Source organism: Erigeron canadensis, chromosome 4, assembly GCF_010389155.1.
Source record: "Erigeron canadensis isolate Cc75 chromosome 4, C_canadensis_v1, whole genome shotgun sequence".
Classification (NCBI taxonomy): domain Eukaryota; kingdom Viridiplantae; phylum Streptophyta; class Magnoliopsida; order Asterales; family Asteraceae; genus Erigeron; species Erigeron canadensis.
In genome coordinates, this window is record NC_057764.1 from 22984055 (window position 1) to 23002443 (window position 18389).

The following is an 18389-nucleotide window of genomic DNA, read 5'->3' on the forward strand; positions in this document are numbered from 1 at the left end:
GTAGACTAGTATCTATGAAATTCTATTATTTTACAAAGACTACAAGGTTATATCAATTCTCTAGTCCAAGAACTAAACACTATCCGCTAGATTAAAAGTCAAACATAATCCAATGCAACTCCATTTCTTCCTATGCCTTCTCTACTAGTCATCATTTCGTAGTCTCTAAAGTCTAAACTAGTAGTAAAAATGTAAAATCATCAATAAAGTGGCGACCTGCAGGGGAATACTTTGCGCCGGTTCGCCAACAATTGCCGCGACAGCGATGTACCCGTGTTACTAGCTGTTGCGGCCGCAAGAATTGTCGGCTTTGGGGTTCTCTTTTTCTTCACAATTTCAGTAGTTGCAGTGGAAAGAAAAGCCAAACAGTCAACCGGTCCACAACTGGCGCTTGAGCTGGATGAAGTCCTCAAGGAGGCAAATGGTTCAAGGACCGACTCGGGTGTCATTAGACCATCTTCTGAACCCGGTTCGGGTGATGAAGACACCTCACTTTCGTGCAAGTTTTCAGACATCATTTCTCCACTGCTCATTTCATTAGTGATCTGTGACATACATATATATAAACATAACACAAAGCCATTAGATATATGCAATTTATCAAATAAGATATAGTAAGTTTCAAAACTACAGTACGTAGTAAGTTGGGGAGAAAACATATAAATTCATTCAAAATTCAAAAAAAACATTCTAAAGAAAGGAGCCATGTTAAAATTAACTTTTAGATATTAGTGTTAAACACTTAAACTTAATTGAATTTATGGTTTATGGATACATAAACATTTATAGATCAATAGAATTGGAGTTTTATCATTTTGTATTAAAAGAAAAGATAAATATAGATGTTATTACCTATACAGACAAAGAAACAATACGTACATACGTACTATATGTATAGACAAAAATATGTTTGCCTGAAATTCGGAATTTCCACTCAATAAAAAATCAATTTAATTTATACAACAAAAACCCATTTTGGAAAGCTTATAATTATGAAATGGGTTTATGCTAAATTTTTATACAAAACTGTAGCAAATTTAAGTTTGATATAAACTTATAAACAATTATACATACATACACATGCTCAAGAAATCCAGAACTTTCAAGGGGATAGGAAAAAAAATCAAAATTTTGATTTTTCTTCAAAACCCAATTGAAAAAATTAAAAATTACACAATGGGTACATGTAAAATTTCAATTATAGTATATCAGACAAATGTATACACATTATATATATGTATGTACACATATATTTGATGAATGATTCTTTAAATTAAGAAAAAAAAAATTATGACAATTAAACATCAAACACCAGTTGGGTTTTCATTTCCCCCCAATTTATTGAAAAATAGCCTTAAACAACATATGGAAATTAAGTATATACATGAACATATAGATACAGAAAGTGTATATATATAGAGGAATTGAGAAACAAACCTTGCAAAAGATGGAGCAAAATTGATATTTTTCTTGAAGGGCTCTGTTACAGCTGCCACATCTATTTCCTGTGATTTTACATACTTTTGTTTGTGGGAATTGTTGCCTTGGATGTAAAAACACAACTTTTGCACTATTTGATATGTATGGCTATCAAAAAAAAAAAAAAAAAAAAAAAAAAAAAAAAAAAAAACAGAACAGAATTAATAATCATTTAAAATCTTAAAAAGATTAATAATAAATGAGATGATGAAGTAAGAAAGAACATCAAAAGGTGATCAACAAGAACCCATAATTTTATTTATTTAATTATTTTTATTAAAATTAAAATTTACTAAACATAGATCAATTAATTATACAAAAACATATAAATACTTACTTGAATTGATGAACAGTTCATCAATTTTCCAGCATCTTCAACTTTGATAACACCTTGATACATATACTTCCTTATCTACAAAACCCATAAAAATTGTGAGAAAATAATTAATTAATTATATTAATAAAAAAAAATTATTTGAATTACTTTAATTATAAACCTGAATTAAATGATGAGAACGATGAAGTTTGTCTTTGGAACAATGAGAGCAAATTCCAGCACAACAATCAATACAAAACAAATTTCTCTCATTCTTTTTCTCATTTTCATGAAACCCACAAGCATTGTAAAATTCCTCAGAAAAAAGGGATTTCAACCACAATGGCATAGTACATGTAGAAGACAATGAGTCAACCTGCAAAAAATAATATAAAAAAAAAAATAATCAAAAAACACACATAAATTTTGAAACTTGATATACTTTTATTCAAGGAAAAAGGAAAATAAAAGAAACCCACCATTTTTCTTGGAAAATTGATGTGTATATTTTGGTGGGTGTATGTATATATAAATGAAATTGAAGGAGAATTGAAGAAGGAGAAGAACAGAGGCTAATAAGCCATCATTTGGAAAGAGAAAGAGAGAGAGAGAGAAAAAGAGCTGCGGATATAATGCTGGAAAAACAGAGTAGTAGTAGTAGTAAAAGTAGTACTGTATTGTATATGAGAAATGAAATGGAGAAATATTATGGAAGATGGTAGAGTGGTGGCTTCTCCATATATTCAAATAGGTCTTGTCTTTTTGTCTTCTTATGAAACAAACTCTTTTTTCCTTTTTTAATTTTTTAATTTTACTTCTTATATTTTTTTGTCTTTTACTTTTGGAAATTTGGATTAGATTAAGTACCTAAGATTTGGGTAATTAAAGTTACTAAACGGAATGCGGTTTTATTAGAGTATTTTGTGATTCTATCTGAAAGATTTATCTGATCACTTTTAAACAATATGATTTAATAAATTTTTATGTTAAAACTAAACTATCTTGATGTTGCCACTATATATGTTGGTTTAGGATTTGTGTAAAGTGTTTCGCATTTTCAGTTTATTGCTAACAATTCACATTAGTCTAAATACATTATAATTTCCATAATAATGATCAATGCAAATTTCATTATAATATATGGTTATTCGTGGATAGTCTTGAAATTTTTTAATGTTTTAAATTTATTTATGTTTATTTTTAAGGAAATGATAAATCTACAACAAATTTTAATCATTTATAACGATACATGTTTTATATAATTGTATAATGTGTAACAATGCATGTTTTATACAATTGTGTAATGTGTAGTATAATATGTACATATGTTATTCTTAAGTATACACTAACTAATGCAAGCATCATTTCTTGTAACATATTATTATTACTATTATTATTACGATGTGTTTGGTTTATGGGTATGAAATTATGGATTGAGAATAACACCCATCTAATTTTAACTATGCTACATGCTAGAGTAGGAGAAAAAAAAGTAAGTTTCGGTTACGAAGTCACTTAGTCGAACTATAAAGAAAAGAAAGCTAAGATTATGAAAAAATTTCAATTGGTTAAAATAAAGTTAAGGTTATGAAAAAGTTTAGTCGTTAAGTAACAAAATGGCTAGGTTTAGAAACCAATTCCCAATACTACTTACGTCACACCCATGAAAATAAGAATTAGCCTAATAATTATTCTAACTTAATAATCATGACATTTAATAAAACTAAAGCATAAAATCAAGAGATGAAATAAATGAAATACTTGTTATGTAATAAGTTGTTAAGTTAGTCATTAAATTTATTTCTAAAATGATATATCATTACATTTTATTTATCGTGTATATGTATATGGTGAAAAGGAAATAATATCCGTACCATAACAAATAATAAATATACCACATATACGTATTATTAACTTATATTGTATGCAGTAAAACTTATACATTATGATAAATTAATCAAAATTAATTGTACTGACGATAGTGAAAAGCTTAGAATGGTGTGCACATACCACATAATGTGATTTGGGTTAGTTTGGGTTGTAACTCCATGTTGTCATAATAATGGTCAATTTTTTATTTTTATCTATGTTAAGCGTAGCCCCTGATTTAGCCATGATTTTTGTCATCCACGGATCTTCCATTTGCGTCAATGTTCCACATACCATATATATATGGGTTTAAAATATTTAACAGTAATAAATGTTGATTACCGAAACATCGTTCCGTGATTTAGAAGCAAGTATTCACAACATAATGATTAATGACTACCCACAATCTTATTTAGTAAACTATAAAAAGAGTTTTTGTTTTTATTTACTAGTCTGGTGTCTGCGCGTTGCAGCAAAACCCGTTAAAAAACAGTTGTTAAATGTGGTGGTTCGTGGATATGACCAATTACGGAGGCGACACCCCGGTTATGTGTTTTTTTAGGATGTGTGTGTTTTTGTTTGTGAATATGTGTTTCTAGGATGTGTGGGTTTTTTGTTTGAGTGAAAGGGTAATTTTGAAATATTAATGATAAGGTGAGGGTATTTTGGGGGGAAAAAATATGTTCAATGTCTTAATGTTATTCTCTTTATAAAAGGTATAGAAGAACGAACTTAGAACCTCACAAATTCCCGGTATCCACGACAAATAGAACATCAGATGCCCATTGAAACTCGAAATGAAAACCCACAAAAAAGCAAATCCTTAAGGTGCGTTTGGTTCACAGAATGTTTTAATAATGAATTAATGGAATCTGTCGATGAATTAAATTCCGAGGAATGAAACTTGATGTAATGTTTTTTGTTTTCTTCAAATTCAAGACAATGACCATCCAAGAACCCCAAGGAATGGAATTCCATCAAATGATAGAATGTTTACATTACAATGGAATGAAATTCCATCATCTTTCGACAACCAAACAATATAAGAGATAAAGTTCAATTTTAATTCCATCAGATTCTATTAGAATCTGTGAACTAATGTGCCTTAGAGAAATATTTCTCGACCACCCACATTCACGCTATCTAGACCCAAACTCGTATATGTACTAGACACATCCTGTGACTTAAACTACAAGGATAAAAATAAAAAATAAAAAAATTTGTGTCAATTAGAGTTACGCTGATCACCCCTTATAGTTCTAGCCTTCTAAGAAGTGATGGTGGTAAGAAAGGACGTTTAATTTAACATTTGACTTATAGACTATCTTTAATAGAGTGCGTATATTTTTGTATTCTTGTTTTTCTTTTTTTTTTTCATATCATTGAAACGTGTTTATATGTTTATAAGGTATTCGTCTATGGTTAAAAATATATTTTTAGATATTCATAAGATAAAATATCCTTACTATTATTTTTTCTATATGAAATAAAATATATAAGGATACATTTATATGGTTAAAAGTAAAATTAAAAGATTCAAAGTTTTATAAAGATATAACATGACAAAAACACCTAATGGAACCGGCGAATCCAATAGCTTAGGGGTGGGGGAAATAGACCCCATCAAAATCAATCTAAGAACACGTTTGGTAAGGAAAAATTCAAGGATGATTTCCTTTCTTTGGTAAAAACAGAGAAATTAATCAAAGAAATAGGCAAAAATTATTTTTTTGCTTGGTAAAAGAAATGAAAATGAAACTTTTATTAGTTTTTTATAATTCTATATAAATAACCCATGTTCATATTTGATCAAATGAGGAATTCCTTTTAAAAAATATAAAAATAATAATATACTAAGAATTTAATGTTTGATTTAGAATACAACAGTATTGAAATTACAAAAAGATTAATCAAGAAGTTCATAAATAGTAATACAAATTTACGAGTAGGTGTCATTCCCATCTATGTATTCACACACATCAATACATCCCTGTTTGATCGATCAAAAAGAAATATTGCTTCATGTGTAATAATCAAAGATTTTACAAAAGGAAAAGAGAAGCAAAGGATCTAATATAAACACGTATTTCAATTCTTCTTTTATTTGTGCGCGTGAGGAGGATTTCCATGATGGCGTCGGTGATGGACTGGTGGTGGTTGTCGGATTTTTTCCTCCGATGAACTAGGTTTCAAGAATCTGTATTTCGTTTTGGTTGGCTAGCGCCAATCGAAACAAATAAAAGCAAGAAAAGAAACACATAACAAAGGTATTAGGTATTATGAGAAAATTAAAGAGAATAGGAAGTGAAGATATGAGATTAATACACATTTGATTATTTGAATCTGTGATTTTGGCCAAAAAAGAGTAATGGGGGTTTGAAAGCTTTAGTCAAAACGCAAAAGTTTTGTAGAATGTGTTGCTCATGTGTTTTAGTTTATACGGAGTATATTATTGAGTTTGAGGAACAAGTAAAGGAGAAATGTTTTCTCCGTGTTCAATGGTTTTTACTTGGAAAGCCGGAGAAATTCATTTCCACACCAAAAGAGAAGAAATACAATTGTATATAAATGCTTTTCTCGAGAAATTCATTTCTCCACCCCCACATTTCATGGGACTACCAAACGTCGGAATTTTTTTTCATTTCTATTTCTCTGAGCTGAAATCCTCTTATCAAACACACCCTAAAATCTTTATCTATAGGTATAAATACATTCAAACAGAGTAAAACCTCTATAAGTTAATAGTGTTAGAACAGAGATATTTTATTAATTTAGTGAGTTATTTATTTATCGAGTGTTGATTTACACAAGTTCTCTTAAGTTGGTTCTGGACAAATTACTAATTTTATCAAGGTATTAATTTATCGAGTATTAAATTATAAAGGTTTTACGGTATAACTTATTATTAATAATTGATTCAGTCTCAAACAAATAATGAACCCAAACCCTAAGAGATCAAAATCTAAAAACACTTAACTCAGTTGTTGTTGTTTGTCTTGCTGAATAGTTACGTTGCTATAGTTGTTATGTCATTGCTTGTAACTATATAATTTGATGTTGTTTCGAGGATGTCTCAATGTTTTTGAGTTAATATTTTTTTAGGCCCCTTAACATAATATTCTGAATTCTTCATTGCCTAGTTACAAGCGTGTTTAACATTGGAAATAACTTTAATAATAGTAGAGTAAAGCCACTCTTAGCATTGGTAGATTTAAAAGATTAAAATGAAGACAAAACTCGTTCTCACATCACATCTTTGAAGATTTTATCTCTACGGTATATTCTTTACGAGTATATGTTACTCTCGTTCATTGTGGGGCACAAATGTTGGATGAGCCGGTGAGCTCTAGTATAGACCGGCCCAACTGCATAATAAGTTATGAATTTTATAATTTATAATCATGTAGGAGTTATTTCATTAGAGAAAAAAATTAAATTAACTCTCAATGCCGTCTTCCACGGGTTTTGGATCTCAATACCGTCTTCGACGGTGTATGGGGAGGTTAATATGTAGACAACCTTATCCTTACCAAAGGTAGAGAGACTGCTTCCAGGTTCTTCCATAGGTAGAAAAGGACCTCCAGCCTTGCTGTGCATGAGGATCGAACCCATGACCTCTGTTTCCAGAGGCATGAGCTCCAACCACTGATCCAACTCAGTTGGTTTTAGGAGTTATTTCATTACATATATATATATATATATATATATATATATATATATATATAAGGAAAAATGGAATATAAGGTTGTCTGACACTTAAGCTTAGGTGTGGAACCCCTCATATACTAATATTTTATTATTTATTTTTTAATGAATAAATGTCTGGGCCCTCATAATTTTTATGGTTTAAAAAATTAATATGTGAGTGTCCGACATCTAAGCTTAGATACCTAACAACCTTATATTCTCATCCTCATATATGTATATATTTATGAATATATATATATATGTGTGTGTGTGAGAGTATGATTACTTGAATTTCTAATAAGGGATATGTTATTTTTAACAAGGTTATATAAGCATGAATTGAGATTTTTTAAAGTTGAATTTGACTTTATAATTGAAGTTGAGAATATTAACCATTAGATTAAAATTATTGGTTAAAATTAAAAAGTTATCTTTAGATCTTAACCTTTAGTTTTAATTTCTAACTTTACTTAAAGTTACTTTAATTTTAAAGATCTCTATCCTATAATCATGTATATGAACAAAGAGCTAGGTTCACAAGATTCGAGTGTTCTGACATTTGATCATGCATTTCTCTCGTTTAATATGAGAATTTCGTGACTAGCTCACACGAAGGGAAGGTTTGACCATTAACCGATGTGATTATTTTTACCTTTAGCTGATTATATAATACTAGTGTTCAGACTCGTCTAATGGACGGATAGTTTCAAAATATACTAATCAAAACTAAAAAATTGGAATTCAAATATATTAAATAGATATACCAAAATCAACTTGGAAATTTGTTAGCTGAATAGCCACCCCATCGGTCAAGATACTCCAAAAATTATCCGCCCAAAGAAGAAACATACGAAAATTAACTTCATATAAATATTAATTCCAGTTTACCTCTTTTTTTTCAACTTTAGTTAAATAAAAAATTTACAGTTTCTTATATTCTAAAAGTATAAACTATATAAAAGTATAATTAATTATTTTTAAATTAGGTTAAAGTGTAAATTGGTGATGAAAAATCAAAAAAGTGTAAGTTAATTTAAATTGGGTTAAAGTGTAACTTGGTGATGGGAAACAAAAAACTATAAATTAATTGTTTTAGATTAAGGTTAAAGTGTAAATTGGTGATGGAAAATCAAAAAGTATAAATTAATTTATATTAATATTAAAATATTAAAGGATTAATAAGGAAGGGGTTAGACTCAAGAAAGTAAATTAGGAGTATCAAGTATACCCAAACCTTACTTTTAGTTTTATTGATAGATAACTAGGGATGTTCAAATATCTGATATAATATTTGCCCATATATAAAACCAAAATCATTAGTGCATACAAACGCATCTTCTTTGCTTAAGAAACCAAACTATGACGATAACATTTTAACTTATAAAAGGAAAACCATATATACATAATTCTTTTTTGCCATACATAAAAATATATACTTACAACTACTATATGATGTATATATTTACCAATCATCAACAGATGGATTGGTATATAGTGAAGCCTGAGACTAAGATGTTTTGGGTTCAAATCCTGGTGTGAGCAAAATGCTCTCAGTAATGGAAACAGGAGTTTTTCCAGTATGAGTTTCTTCTGAAATTGAAGTTGTGTATATGAAGAGGCATGCCGCTGAGCCCAAATTTGCCGTTCAAAATAAATAAAAATATGATGTATATATTTTTATGTATAGCTAAAAATGATTATATAGATATCACTAGCTAACTTTTATAAAATAAAAAAAAGATATTTAAAAAACAGTTAAATTTGGATATAATTTTTAAGATTCTCAAGAAAGATTAAACAATATATATTTTTGGATAAAGTCAAAGAAAATATTAAATAAATATTGAATAATTAAATGATCGTTTATCCAAAAAGTTGTATGTAATAATATTATTTCTTTTTAAACAATGTATTTTTTTTTTGTCAAGGCCATATTTTTAAACAAAAAGTAATATTTTTAAAGCTATTTTCAGATAAAACAATTAGATATATCAAACTATGTCATTGTTTATGAATTAACACGCATGTATCTCCTGAAAAAGTTTTTTTTTGAAAATGTAATTAAGGGTTATAAATGTACGTATTTTGACGCATAACCTGTAACCCCAGCCAGATGTTTCAGAGGTGCGTGGTCGTATACTTTGTCTCTCGCCATCACACACTTCACATTTGTTACACGCTCATTGTACGTGTCCTAAAAAATACAAATACACCCCCCAAAGATGACCACTTTTGCTCACTTCTCACCGAATATAAAACTTTAATTTCATTTTAATTTTGTTAATCTCATACATCACTAATTCACTAATATTAGGGATTGAATTTTTGTTTTCTCTTTAAAAAGTTCAAAGTCTCTATCACTCAAAAAAGCTAAAATTATAACGATAAATAAAAAGCTAAACGAGAGTTCCCAAGTCATGCTAAACAAAATTTGAAACTTTGACTTCCCACTTCCCTTTTATCTTCTTAGATTTCCCTTTTCATGTCTTCTTTGTTTTCCTTTTCTAACTCATAAAAAAGAAACGACATATAACTTTCCCTTTTAATATTCATGCTACATTATTTTGAATAAAACAATTATTAACTATGGATGATAATCAATGAGTGATCCCCCTATTGCCACGAGAAACCTTTTTTAAGCCCAAAAATAGCTTGTTGAAAAAGAATAAAACGAAAACAACAATGGTTTGATAGGGAAATGATATCCCTACAACACAAATTAGCCATCCACAACAATCATTACTTTACACAGTTGTACACTGTGCAGTAGAATATATATACACGTTGTGAATGGTTAATTTGTGTTGTGAGAATATCACTTTCCGGTTTGATAAAAATAAATCTTATACATTTGACTCTATATCCTATCATCATTCGCTATAGGAACATTGGTATATGAATCCGGTGGAGATTTCTTTAAATTATAAACAACTTGAGGGGTCAAGTTAAAAAATGTCGATCTTTAGATTAAAATTAAATGTCAAGATTCAAATCTAATTTTTATATCTTGACTAGTCAAATTGGAAAACTTCGGAGATCATCCATATGAATCAGTGTATATAAAAGGTAAAAACCAAATGCATAGTAAAGGTGTGTCAATGATTATCACTTGAAGAAGTAAGTTCTTTTTAGTTTATTTGTCCTCACATTAACCGATTTTTTATGTACAAAACATTTTTGTTATACACAGAAAAAAATTAAAAATTTGAAAACAACTTTATAAATAAAGTAGGTAAATATTAACCGTTAAATTAAAGTCAATTGTTAAAATTCAAAAATGATTTTTAAAGTTTGACCCTTGATTTTAATTAAAGGGCTAAAATCTCTTATACTTATAAAATTACTTTTAACTTTTGAGTATCTCAATTATGCGTTATATAGTTGTGCGATACCATAATATTATACATATTATTTTGTGTAAGTTAAAAATGTTTGCGTAGGAATCGCCTCAAAGGAGGTGTAGGTTAAACCATCGGCTTTCAAATGGGTTCCATATATATCTTAATATAACTATAAGAGTAAGTTGGGGTATACTTGATACTTTAATCTTCCTCCTTGAGCCTAGATCTCCTTTCTAACTAATTCTCTATTTTTTTAAAATATTTTTTTAATAATTAAATCTAGATAGACCGACCTTATTATTAATTAAAAATATTTTTATCCTTAAAAGTTTCCCAAAAACTATATATATATATATATATATATACAACCTATAAAAAACCCTCACATATTCTAAAAAAAAAAACCTACGACCAAACCAAAAATTAAAGTCGACTACCAAAAGGTTCGACCCCCTCCTATACCAGGTAACATGTTTTTAACTTTTAAAGATCATTACTTTTATGAAATTCAATATATTATGATTAAATTACTATAATCATTATTAATATTATTGTTGTTGTTGTTGTTATTATTATTATTATTATTTATCTTTTAATTTAGTTTGTTGTCCATTATAGGTTTATTATGTTTATTCTTCAACAACAAAACATAAGACCACATTAGTTCATCTTGGAGATCTTAAGCCAATACATGTTAATCATCATCTACGACTTCGTGTTGTGCATGTATGGACTGTTTTGGAGTGGTTAAACCCGAAGAAAATCAAAACGTTCGAGATGGTCTTTATTGATGAATTGGTATATACTTTTCAAATGATATAATTTTCAAATTATATAATGTATACTTTTTGTTTCTATTTTTGTTGAGCTTAACTCTAAATTGTTTAGTCTAAAATTGTTGTTTGTATTTTCAATAAGTTTAGATTTAACAAACTGTAAGTTATTTATTTAATTAAAGTTGAAGAAAAAAAAGAGTAAAGTGGAATCAATATTTATATGGAATTAATTTTTATATGTTTTCTTCTTTAGTTTTCGTATTGATCGATTAAGTTGTGTTATTGGTCATAGAGATTTAATATGTTTGAATTCTATTTTTTTTTGCTTTGATTAATATATTTTGAAACTACTCGTCTATTAGACGAGCCTGAGGACTAGTATTCAAAGCAAAAAAAAAATAGAATTCAAGAATTAATAATATTATTATAAAAATTAAATAAGTAATGTTAAAAATAAGATACTATACTTGAAGCAAAGAATCGTTGTGTGTATCCTAGAAGGTAGCATGGAGTACTTTGGAACCATGCCATTGCTATTCTTGTTATATCTTTGAAGCAGGTCTTGGTCGATTCAGTATTGCCAGAAGAGGCATTTTTAGAACCTGCTTTTCTTTTTCTTTTCTTTTCCTGCAAAAATCACTTTGCATATTTACACGGAAAATGATATATTAGTATAAAAACTCAGATTAATAATTTCTTTAACAATTTGATTACATAACAAGTATAATCCACTATTTACCTATTCTAATTTTATGATTTCATCTAATGTGATAATCAAGTAGTTAAGAACATTACTATGTTAATATTATATAAGCATATACTATCAATTTGAATTTTACACCTTTCCTGATTATGTACGATAGTAGACTTTTTGATGATAACTGTTAAGTTTTGTATAAAAAAGTCGGAGAGATCATAATGTATATAACTATATATGAGTTTTTTTTCTTGAATATATTCAAAAACTTAAGCTTCAAATTGACTTTTAATAAATCAATATTTCCATAAAAAAAAGTTTAGTTATAATTAGCTAATAATATTTATATATGTAATTTAAAGTTATACGAGTATGAAAAACGGTATTAGATTTACCTTCTTACTTACTAGGTAATATTATGTTCCTTTTTATTTATGTATCATGTAATTGTATTGTATTGGAAAATTATTGTGTATGAATCATTTTTCAAAATAAAATGCTTTGTGAACTGTATTTATAGTAATCATGAGGGTTGTTAAACTGGGTTTTTTATCACTATTTTTTATCAAACCCAATAAAAATGAAAAATAATCCATCGATTTGACCAATTTGAAAAACTTAGAGATAGCTAGCCTTACTTCTAAAAATGATTACAAAACTACTGTGTATCTGTGCCGCAAAGACTTTGTGGACACGCCATAAATACGAAGGAAACAATGTCATGTTGATTGTTCAATTAACCGATTGAGGCTCTTTGCTTTCTCTACTAGTATTTGTATATATATTCATTATATACATATAATTATTCTGCATGTACTACAGTACTAGAGATCATGTAATCATATCCGCCTCCTCTATGGTAGCAGCTAGCCGGCGGATGTAATACTTACAAACAGCCTAGTAATTAAAGTGACCATACTCCTTTGGATGACAATTCTTTCCGGTTTCTTATTAACTGTACGAAGATGACTTCGTATTCTGCTTCGGGTACGGAGCTAAAGCTCCGTATGGGTATATCATGAGTGAGTATATTGATACTTCCATATCTTCTTCTTTAATGTTTGAATGAACCATAAGACCATGTACTTAATATTAACACTAGAACACAAATATATAATAAGTTAAGTCATATATGATTTCCGTTCGTTTCGGTTTTATATATGAAACCGAAACCCGAACCGATCCTTTCGGTTTCTAGAAGACCAAAACTAAACCAATCCTTTATTTGGTTTTCGGTTTCTAGGTTCGGTTTTATCTTTATTTCTGTTTTTGGTTTTTCGGATCGGTTTTTGCGCACCTCTAGTATGTATGGATTAGGAATTTAAATATATACTCAAAAGGGGCGAATTTTGCCCCTTCTGCCCAAGATATTTCGCCCCATCTGCCCAAAGTAAAAGTCAAAATTAATTAATGACGTTGAATAAAGGTTGACCGTCACTAGCAGAAGGGGCGAATTTTCGAGTCAGAAGGGACGAATTTCACCCCTTTTGAGGTATGGTGTCAATAGCCAAATTCCTTGGTGTCAATAGTACGCCTCATTCAGAATTCATCAATTGCTTTATCATTATTTTCTTCTTATTATTATAAATCAATTTAAACTCAAAGTTTAAAACATAATCAACCACAAGCGGCATTAACAATTCAAATATGAAATACACCAAATAAAAATAAAACCTCATAGGAATTTCACATTCAATTCCTAGACAAACAAAACGATATTTGCAACGAAAACACAAAAAAGATATATGTAAATGAGCTGCCTTGAAAGTGACCTGCTCACAAAGCCAATAATCATCTAATTAAAACTCGTAAAAAGGAGGGAAATTCGCCAACTATGAGGCTATATTGGATTACATTGGATACATCATGTATTTGTATCCTGAACGTAGTATATCCTAAATACGACTATTGGTATAAGGCAAATCATTGGACGCAAAGACTTGAAACTACATCTTTATATCCTAAATACGATTATTGGTTAAGCAAAGAATATCAGAGCCAAACAACCATAAAGTGAAATCTTTCTTCTGTTTGGCCTTTCATTCATCTTCGATATGCTCGATCAATCATCGTCGTCTAACGTGTATATTTACAGATAAACCTCTCAATCTTGGGTTTTTAGTCAGCTTTCGTATGCTTTTTGAAGATCCATAAGTGTCAGGTTTCAGAGTTTTGATAGTTGATCCTGTAAATTTGTTTATATATATATATATGGGAAGAACAAAAATACTGAGCAGACTGCTTCTAAATTTTGTTGCTTGAAAATACTTCTAGCATTCACCAAACTCTAAAGAAAATGGGAATGTAGGATGAAAATATAATTGGAAGTTGAAAAATATGAATTTTTTAAGTCTGTAATATCGAAGATTAGTATTAGTATTGTCTTATTGTTTCGTATTATGGGAAATGCTAAATATAGCCCTAAAGGCTGTATTTAACGTGTATAAAAAACTTGTACTTTCTATATTAAAAGTCCACCCCTGAATTTTATGATAAATGTATAAATAATTTATGCACCTTTAGGGTTGTATTTAGCAAACCCTATTATTATTACTAGGTCTCATACCCCGCGATGTAGTTGTTTGAAACTATTGTTTAACAAAATGTTCGACCAAATCTACAATAATTATTAGCCATCTAACACTATACATGTTTTATGAAGTGTATTATATATCCATATAAATTTAAAACTTTTTAAGTTTGTTTAAATTTAAAAATCTAGTGAATGAAGCTTAAACTAATCTTCTATATCTTACTTTTAAATTAAGTTGGAGCTTGTTTAACAAGACTCAAATGAAGCTTCTAACAAGTCGAGTTCGAATAACTTGTTAATAGCTTGAAATCGTTTACTTCGGATGCTCTATCTGTCTCTTACAAATCGACGACTTAGAGATGTCATGTCAACTTTTGGAACATTCCTCTCAAGTGTCAAACTTCTCTTTACCCAGGGTTAAAAGCACATACATTCAAACCATTTTGGAAATGACAAAATTACCGTAGTCAATAAATAATCATTGAAAGATAGGTTACAAATCTTTTTCTGTAATTGAGCAAAGAGTCATTCAATTCTACCATTTTTGGTAAAAAAAAATCTCATAATTAGCCTATTTCGATTTCTTTTATGATGATCCTATGTAATATAGGGTGAAAATTTTATTTTGCAAAGCAATAGGGGGGAAAGTATGCAAAATAGAAGGACTAAATGAGTTGGAATTTTGAACTATCAGTTAGAAAGTTCAATTAACTTTTTGGAAAATAATAATTATAGTCCTAACTATACTCATGGACGGAGACAACATGGGGTAGTGGGGTCACCTGCCCCTACTCCAATTTTAGTACAATGTAATTTTTCACAATTTAAATGGTATATTTGTAATTATTTTCTAAAATTGAAAAAAAATAAGTAGGAAATAAATACAAATATTACTTTCGTTGTTATAAGCTTATTCTTTAAAAGTCCACTTATCATCGAAATATTAATTTTGAAATAGATTTTTTCATTGGGGAATAAGGATTTTTATTAAAAGAATAAAGAAAAGTTTTAAAAAAAGTTTTCTCCATTTGAGTATGTAAATGTGTAATACATTAATAGTGTAACTATTTATGAAAAAATTATTTTCTTTCAAATTATTATATATATTTATAATAAACAACTAATAATGATAATAATAATATTTATGTAGAAAAGATATTTTTACAAGCTAATCATTTCCTAAAAAGTATATTTTTTTGGTTTCGTATATTATGATTGTATACGTTTTCATTTAATAAGACCTTGTCTGACAGTGGTCTTTATTTATTAAAAAAAATTGGTATTTTTAAATGTGAGTGTTACACCCAGTGCGAGTAATAATTTATTTGAGGGTCCATTTTTTATTCTCAAGTTAGGGTTCATATATTTCTTTACATTACTCTTCTAAGTATGACAAACAAATTTTAAAATTGCTCCCTTACATAATAATTTCTGGCTCTGTCCCTGACTATACTTATGTCTTTTTATATCAAAACCTCATCCTTCGAAAATTTAATATGCTTAATATTTTTCAACAATAAATCCAAAGATTTCTAGTACTTTCATGTCATCAAACTTTTTTCTGTATCCTTGGTGTAAATAATTTGTAGACAAATTCAATAACTTGAACTCACGGATGGCTAGCTGTTAGCTCACTTGGAATTTGCCCTGAGAAGTTATTACTCGATAGGTCCAATAAGATAACCAGTCCAAGAGCAGTTCTATATATGTCACTTGGTTTATGTCAAGTAGTCCACTGGCGCGAATGTAAATAGATAACTAAACGTATATTGTTTTTGTTTTTCGACGCATGTTCAGTAACACACGGGAAGATGGACGACCAAAGTTCTTGTAATCTCCCTGGACAAATTATTGTTTAAGAATGCGGAAATTTCTTCTGAATGACACCAGACAAATTCTAATTGTTTTCCTAGTTAAGATCTTGTGTCTCTCTAACCCCATTGGAACACAAACATGATGTAGTGATTGTCTTATACGAGAGATCCAAAAAACTAGGTAACGAACCACTTGATCAGGACGTAAGGAAATTCCCCCTAAACTTGTTATATCTGAAGTCAAATACTGAAATACGCTTAAAGTTGCAAGGATATGCAACAATGTTCCTTGGATATATTTCAGACTAAATCCATGTCCAATTGCAGCCATAATGGAAACTGAAGCCATAATTGGTTCATGGACAAGCTATAGATATAAGGGAAATTTCCATAAAAATGTAACTTATTTACATGAAATTCCTATTAAAGGTAACCTATTTTGTTTTCGTCTATTTAAATGATCTTATTTTCAAAAAAATTCTAATAAAGGGTATATCGTTAGTTTTTAACAGACGGAGCTCGTTAAGTGTCACGTCACCGATGCCAAGTCATCAGTTTTGATGACGTGACACTTAACTTTGACCGACTCATATATATATATATATATCGAAATTAGGCCAGTCAAAGTCAAGTGCCACATCATCAAAACTGATGATGTGACATCGGTGACGTGGCACTTAACGAGCTCCGCCTGTCAAAACTAACGATATACCCTTTATTAGGAATTTTTTGAAAATAGGATCCTTTAAATAGACGAAAACAAAATAGGTTACATTTAATAGGATCTTCGTGTAAATAGGTTACCTAATAGATAGAAACTAAACAAATAAGATACAAAATCTAAAACCTAAAAAGAATATTTTTTATAGCAACCTTTGCCTCGCCCTAAGGTTGAAAATTCAGATTAGAAAGCCTTTGAATATGTTTTATTGATTGATTGATCTGGTTTGGTTTTTATAAGATAATATAAATAGGCTAAATACAATAATGTAAACTAGGAAACTAAATAATAGATAGAAACTAAATATATGATGTCATTATCCTTTACTCCCCCGCAAGCTGGAGTGTGGAGGTTGTCAGGTTGCGAACACCCAACTTGTCAAGCAAATCACGTAAGGGCCGAGTTCCCAAAGGCTTGGTAAAAAGGTCTGCAATTTGTTGTTTGCTGGTGACGTGCAGTGGCAAGATCTCATGAGACTCAACACGTTCTCGAACAAAGAAACAATCCATCTCAACATGTTTAGTCCGCTCATGGAAAACTGGATTATTTGCAATATGTCGTGCTGCCTAATTATCACAATAAAGGGATGTAGGACCCTGTACTTTGACTGTAAGATCTTTCAGCAACCAACGCATCCAAAGGACCTCACTCACTGTTTTGGCCATAGCATGATACTCGGCCTCCGCCGAGGAACGCAAAACTACTGATTGTTTTTTGGTTTTCAGGAAATGGGAGCACCTCCTAAAAGCAATAAATAACCTGTCCTTGAACGCCTCGTATAAGGACATCCCAACCAATCAGCATCACAATAAGCAACTAGATCAAAACAACCACTCTTGGGTACAAAAATGTCTTGACCAAGAGTGGACTTTATGTAAGGAAGTATACGAACAACAACATCCATGTGATCAACTCTAGGATCAGAAACAAATTGGCTAAGAATATGTACTGCATAAGCAATATGAGGACGGGTTACTTGAAGATATAAAAGTCTTCCAATAAGAAGACGATAAAGAGAAGCATCCGTCTTGTGACTCTCATTGCACTGATCAAGTTTCAAATTTTGTTCTATGGGGAAGGCACTAGGACGACATCCAAGTTGCCCACAATCGGATAAAATATCCATAGAGTACTTGTGTTGACTTAAAACCACCCC

General features: G+C 29.6%; 1 protein-coding gene across 1 annotated transcript; it reads right to left on the bottom strand.

Annotated features, from left to right (window-relative positions):
• Window positions 1-200: 200 nt before the first annotated feature.
• On the bottom strand, window positions 201-16861 carry LOC122597183 (protein RGF1 INDUCIBLE TRANSCRIPTION FACTOR 1-like). The gene is made up of 5 exons (XM_043769814.1): window positions 16703-16861; window positions 1977-2171; window positions 1817-1891; window positions 1438-1587; window positions 201-545 (listed from the first exon to the last, which is right to left on the bottom strand). The coding sequence occupies exons 1-5, from the start codon at window positions 16859-16861 to the stop codon at window positions 201-203; spliced, it is 924 nt and encodes a 307-aa protein (XP_043625749.1).
• Window positions 16862-18389: the final 1528 nt, after the last annotated feature.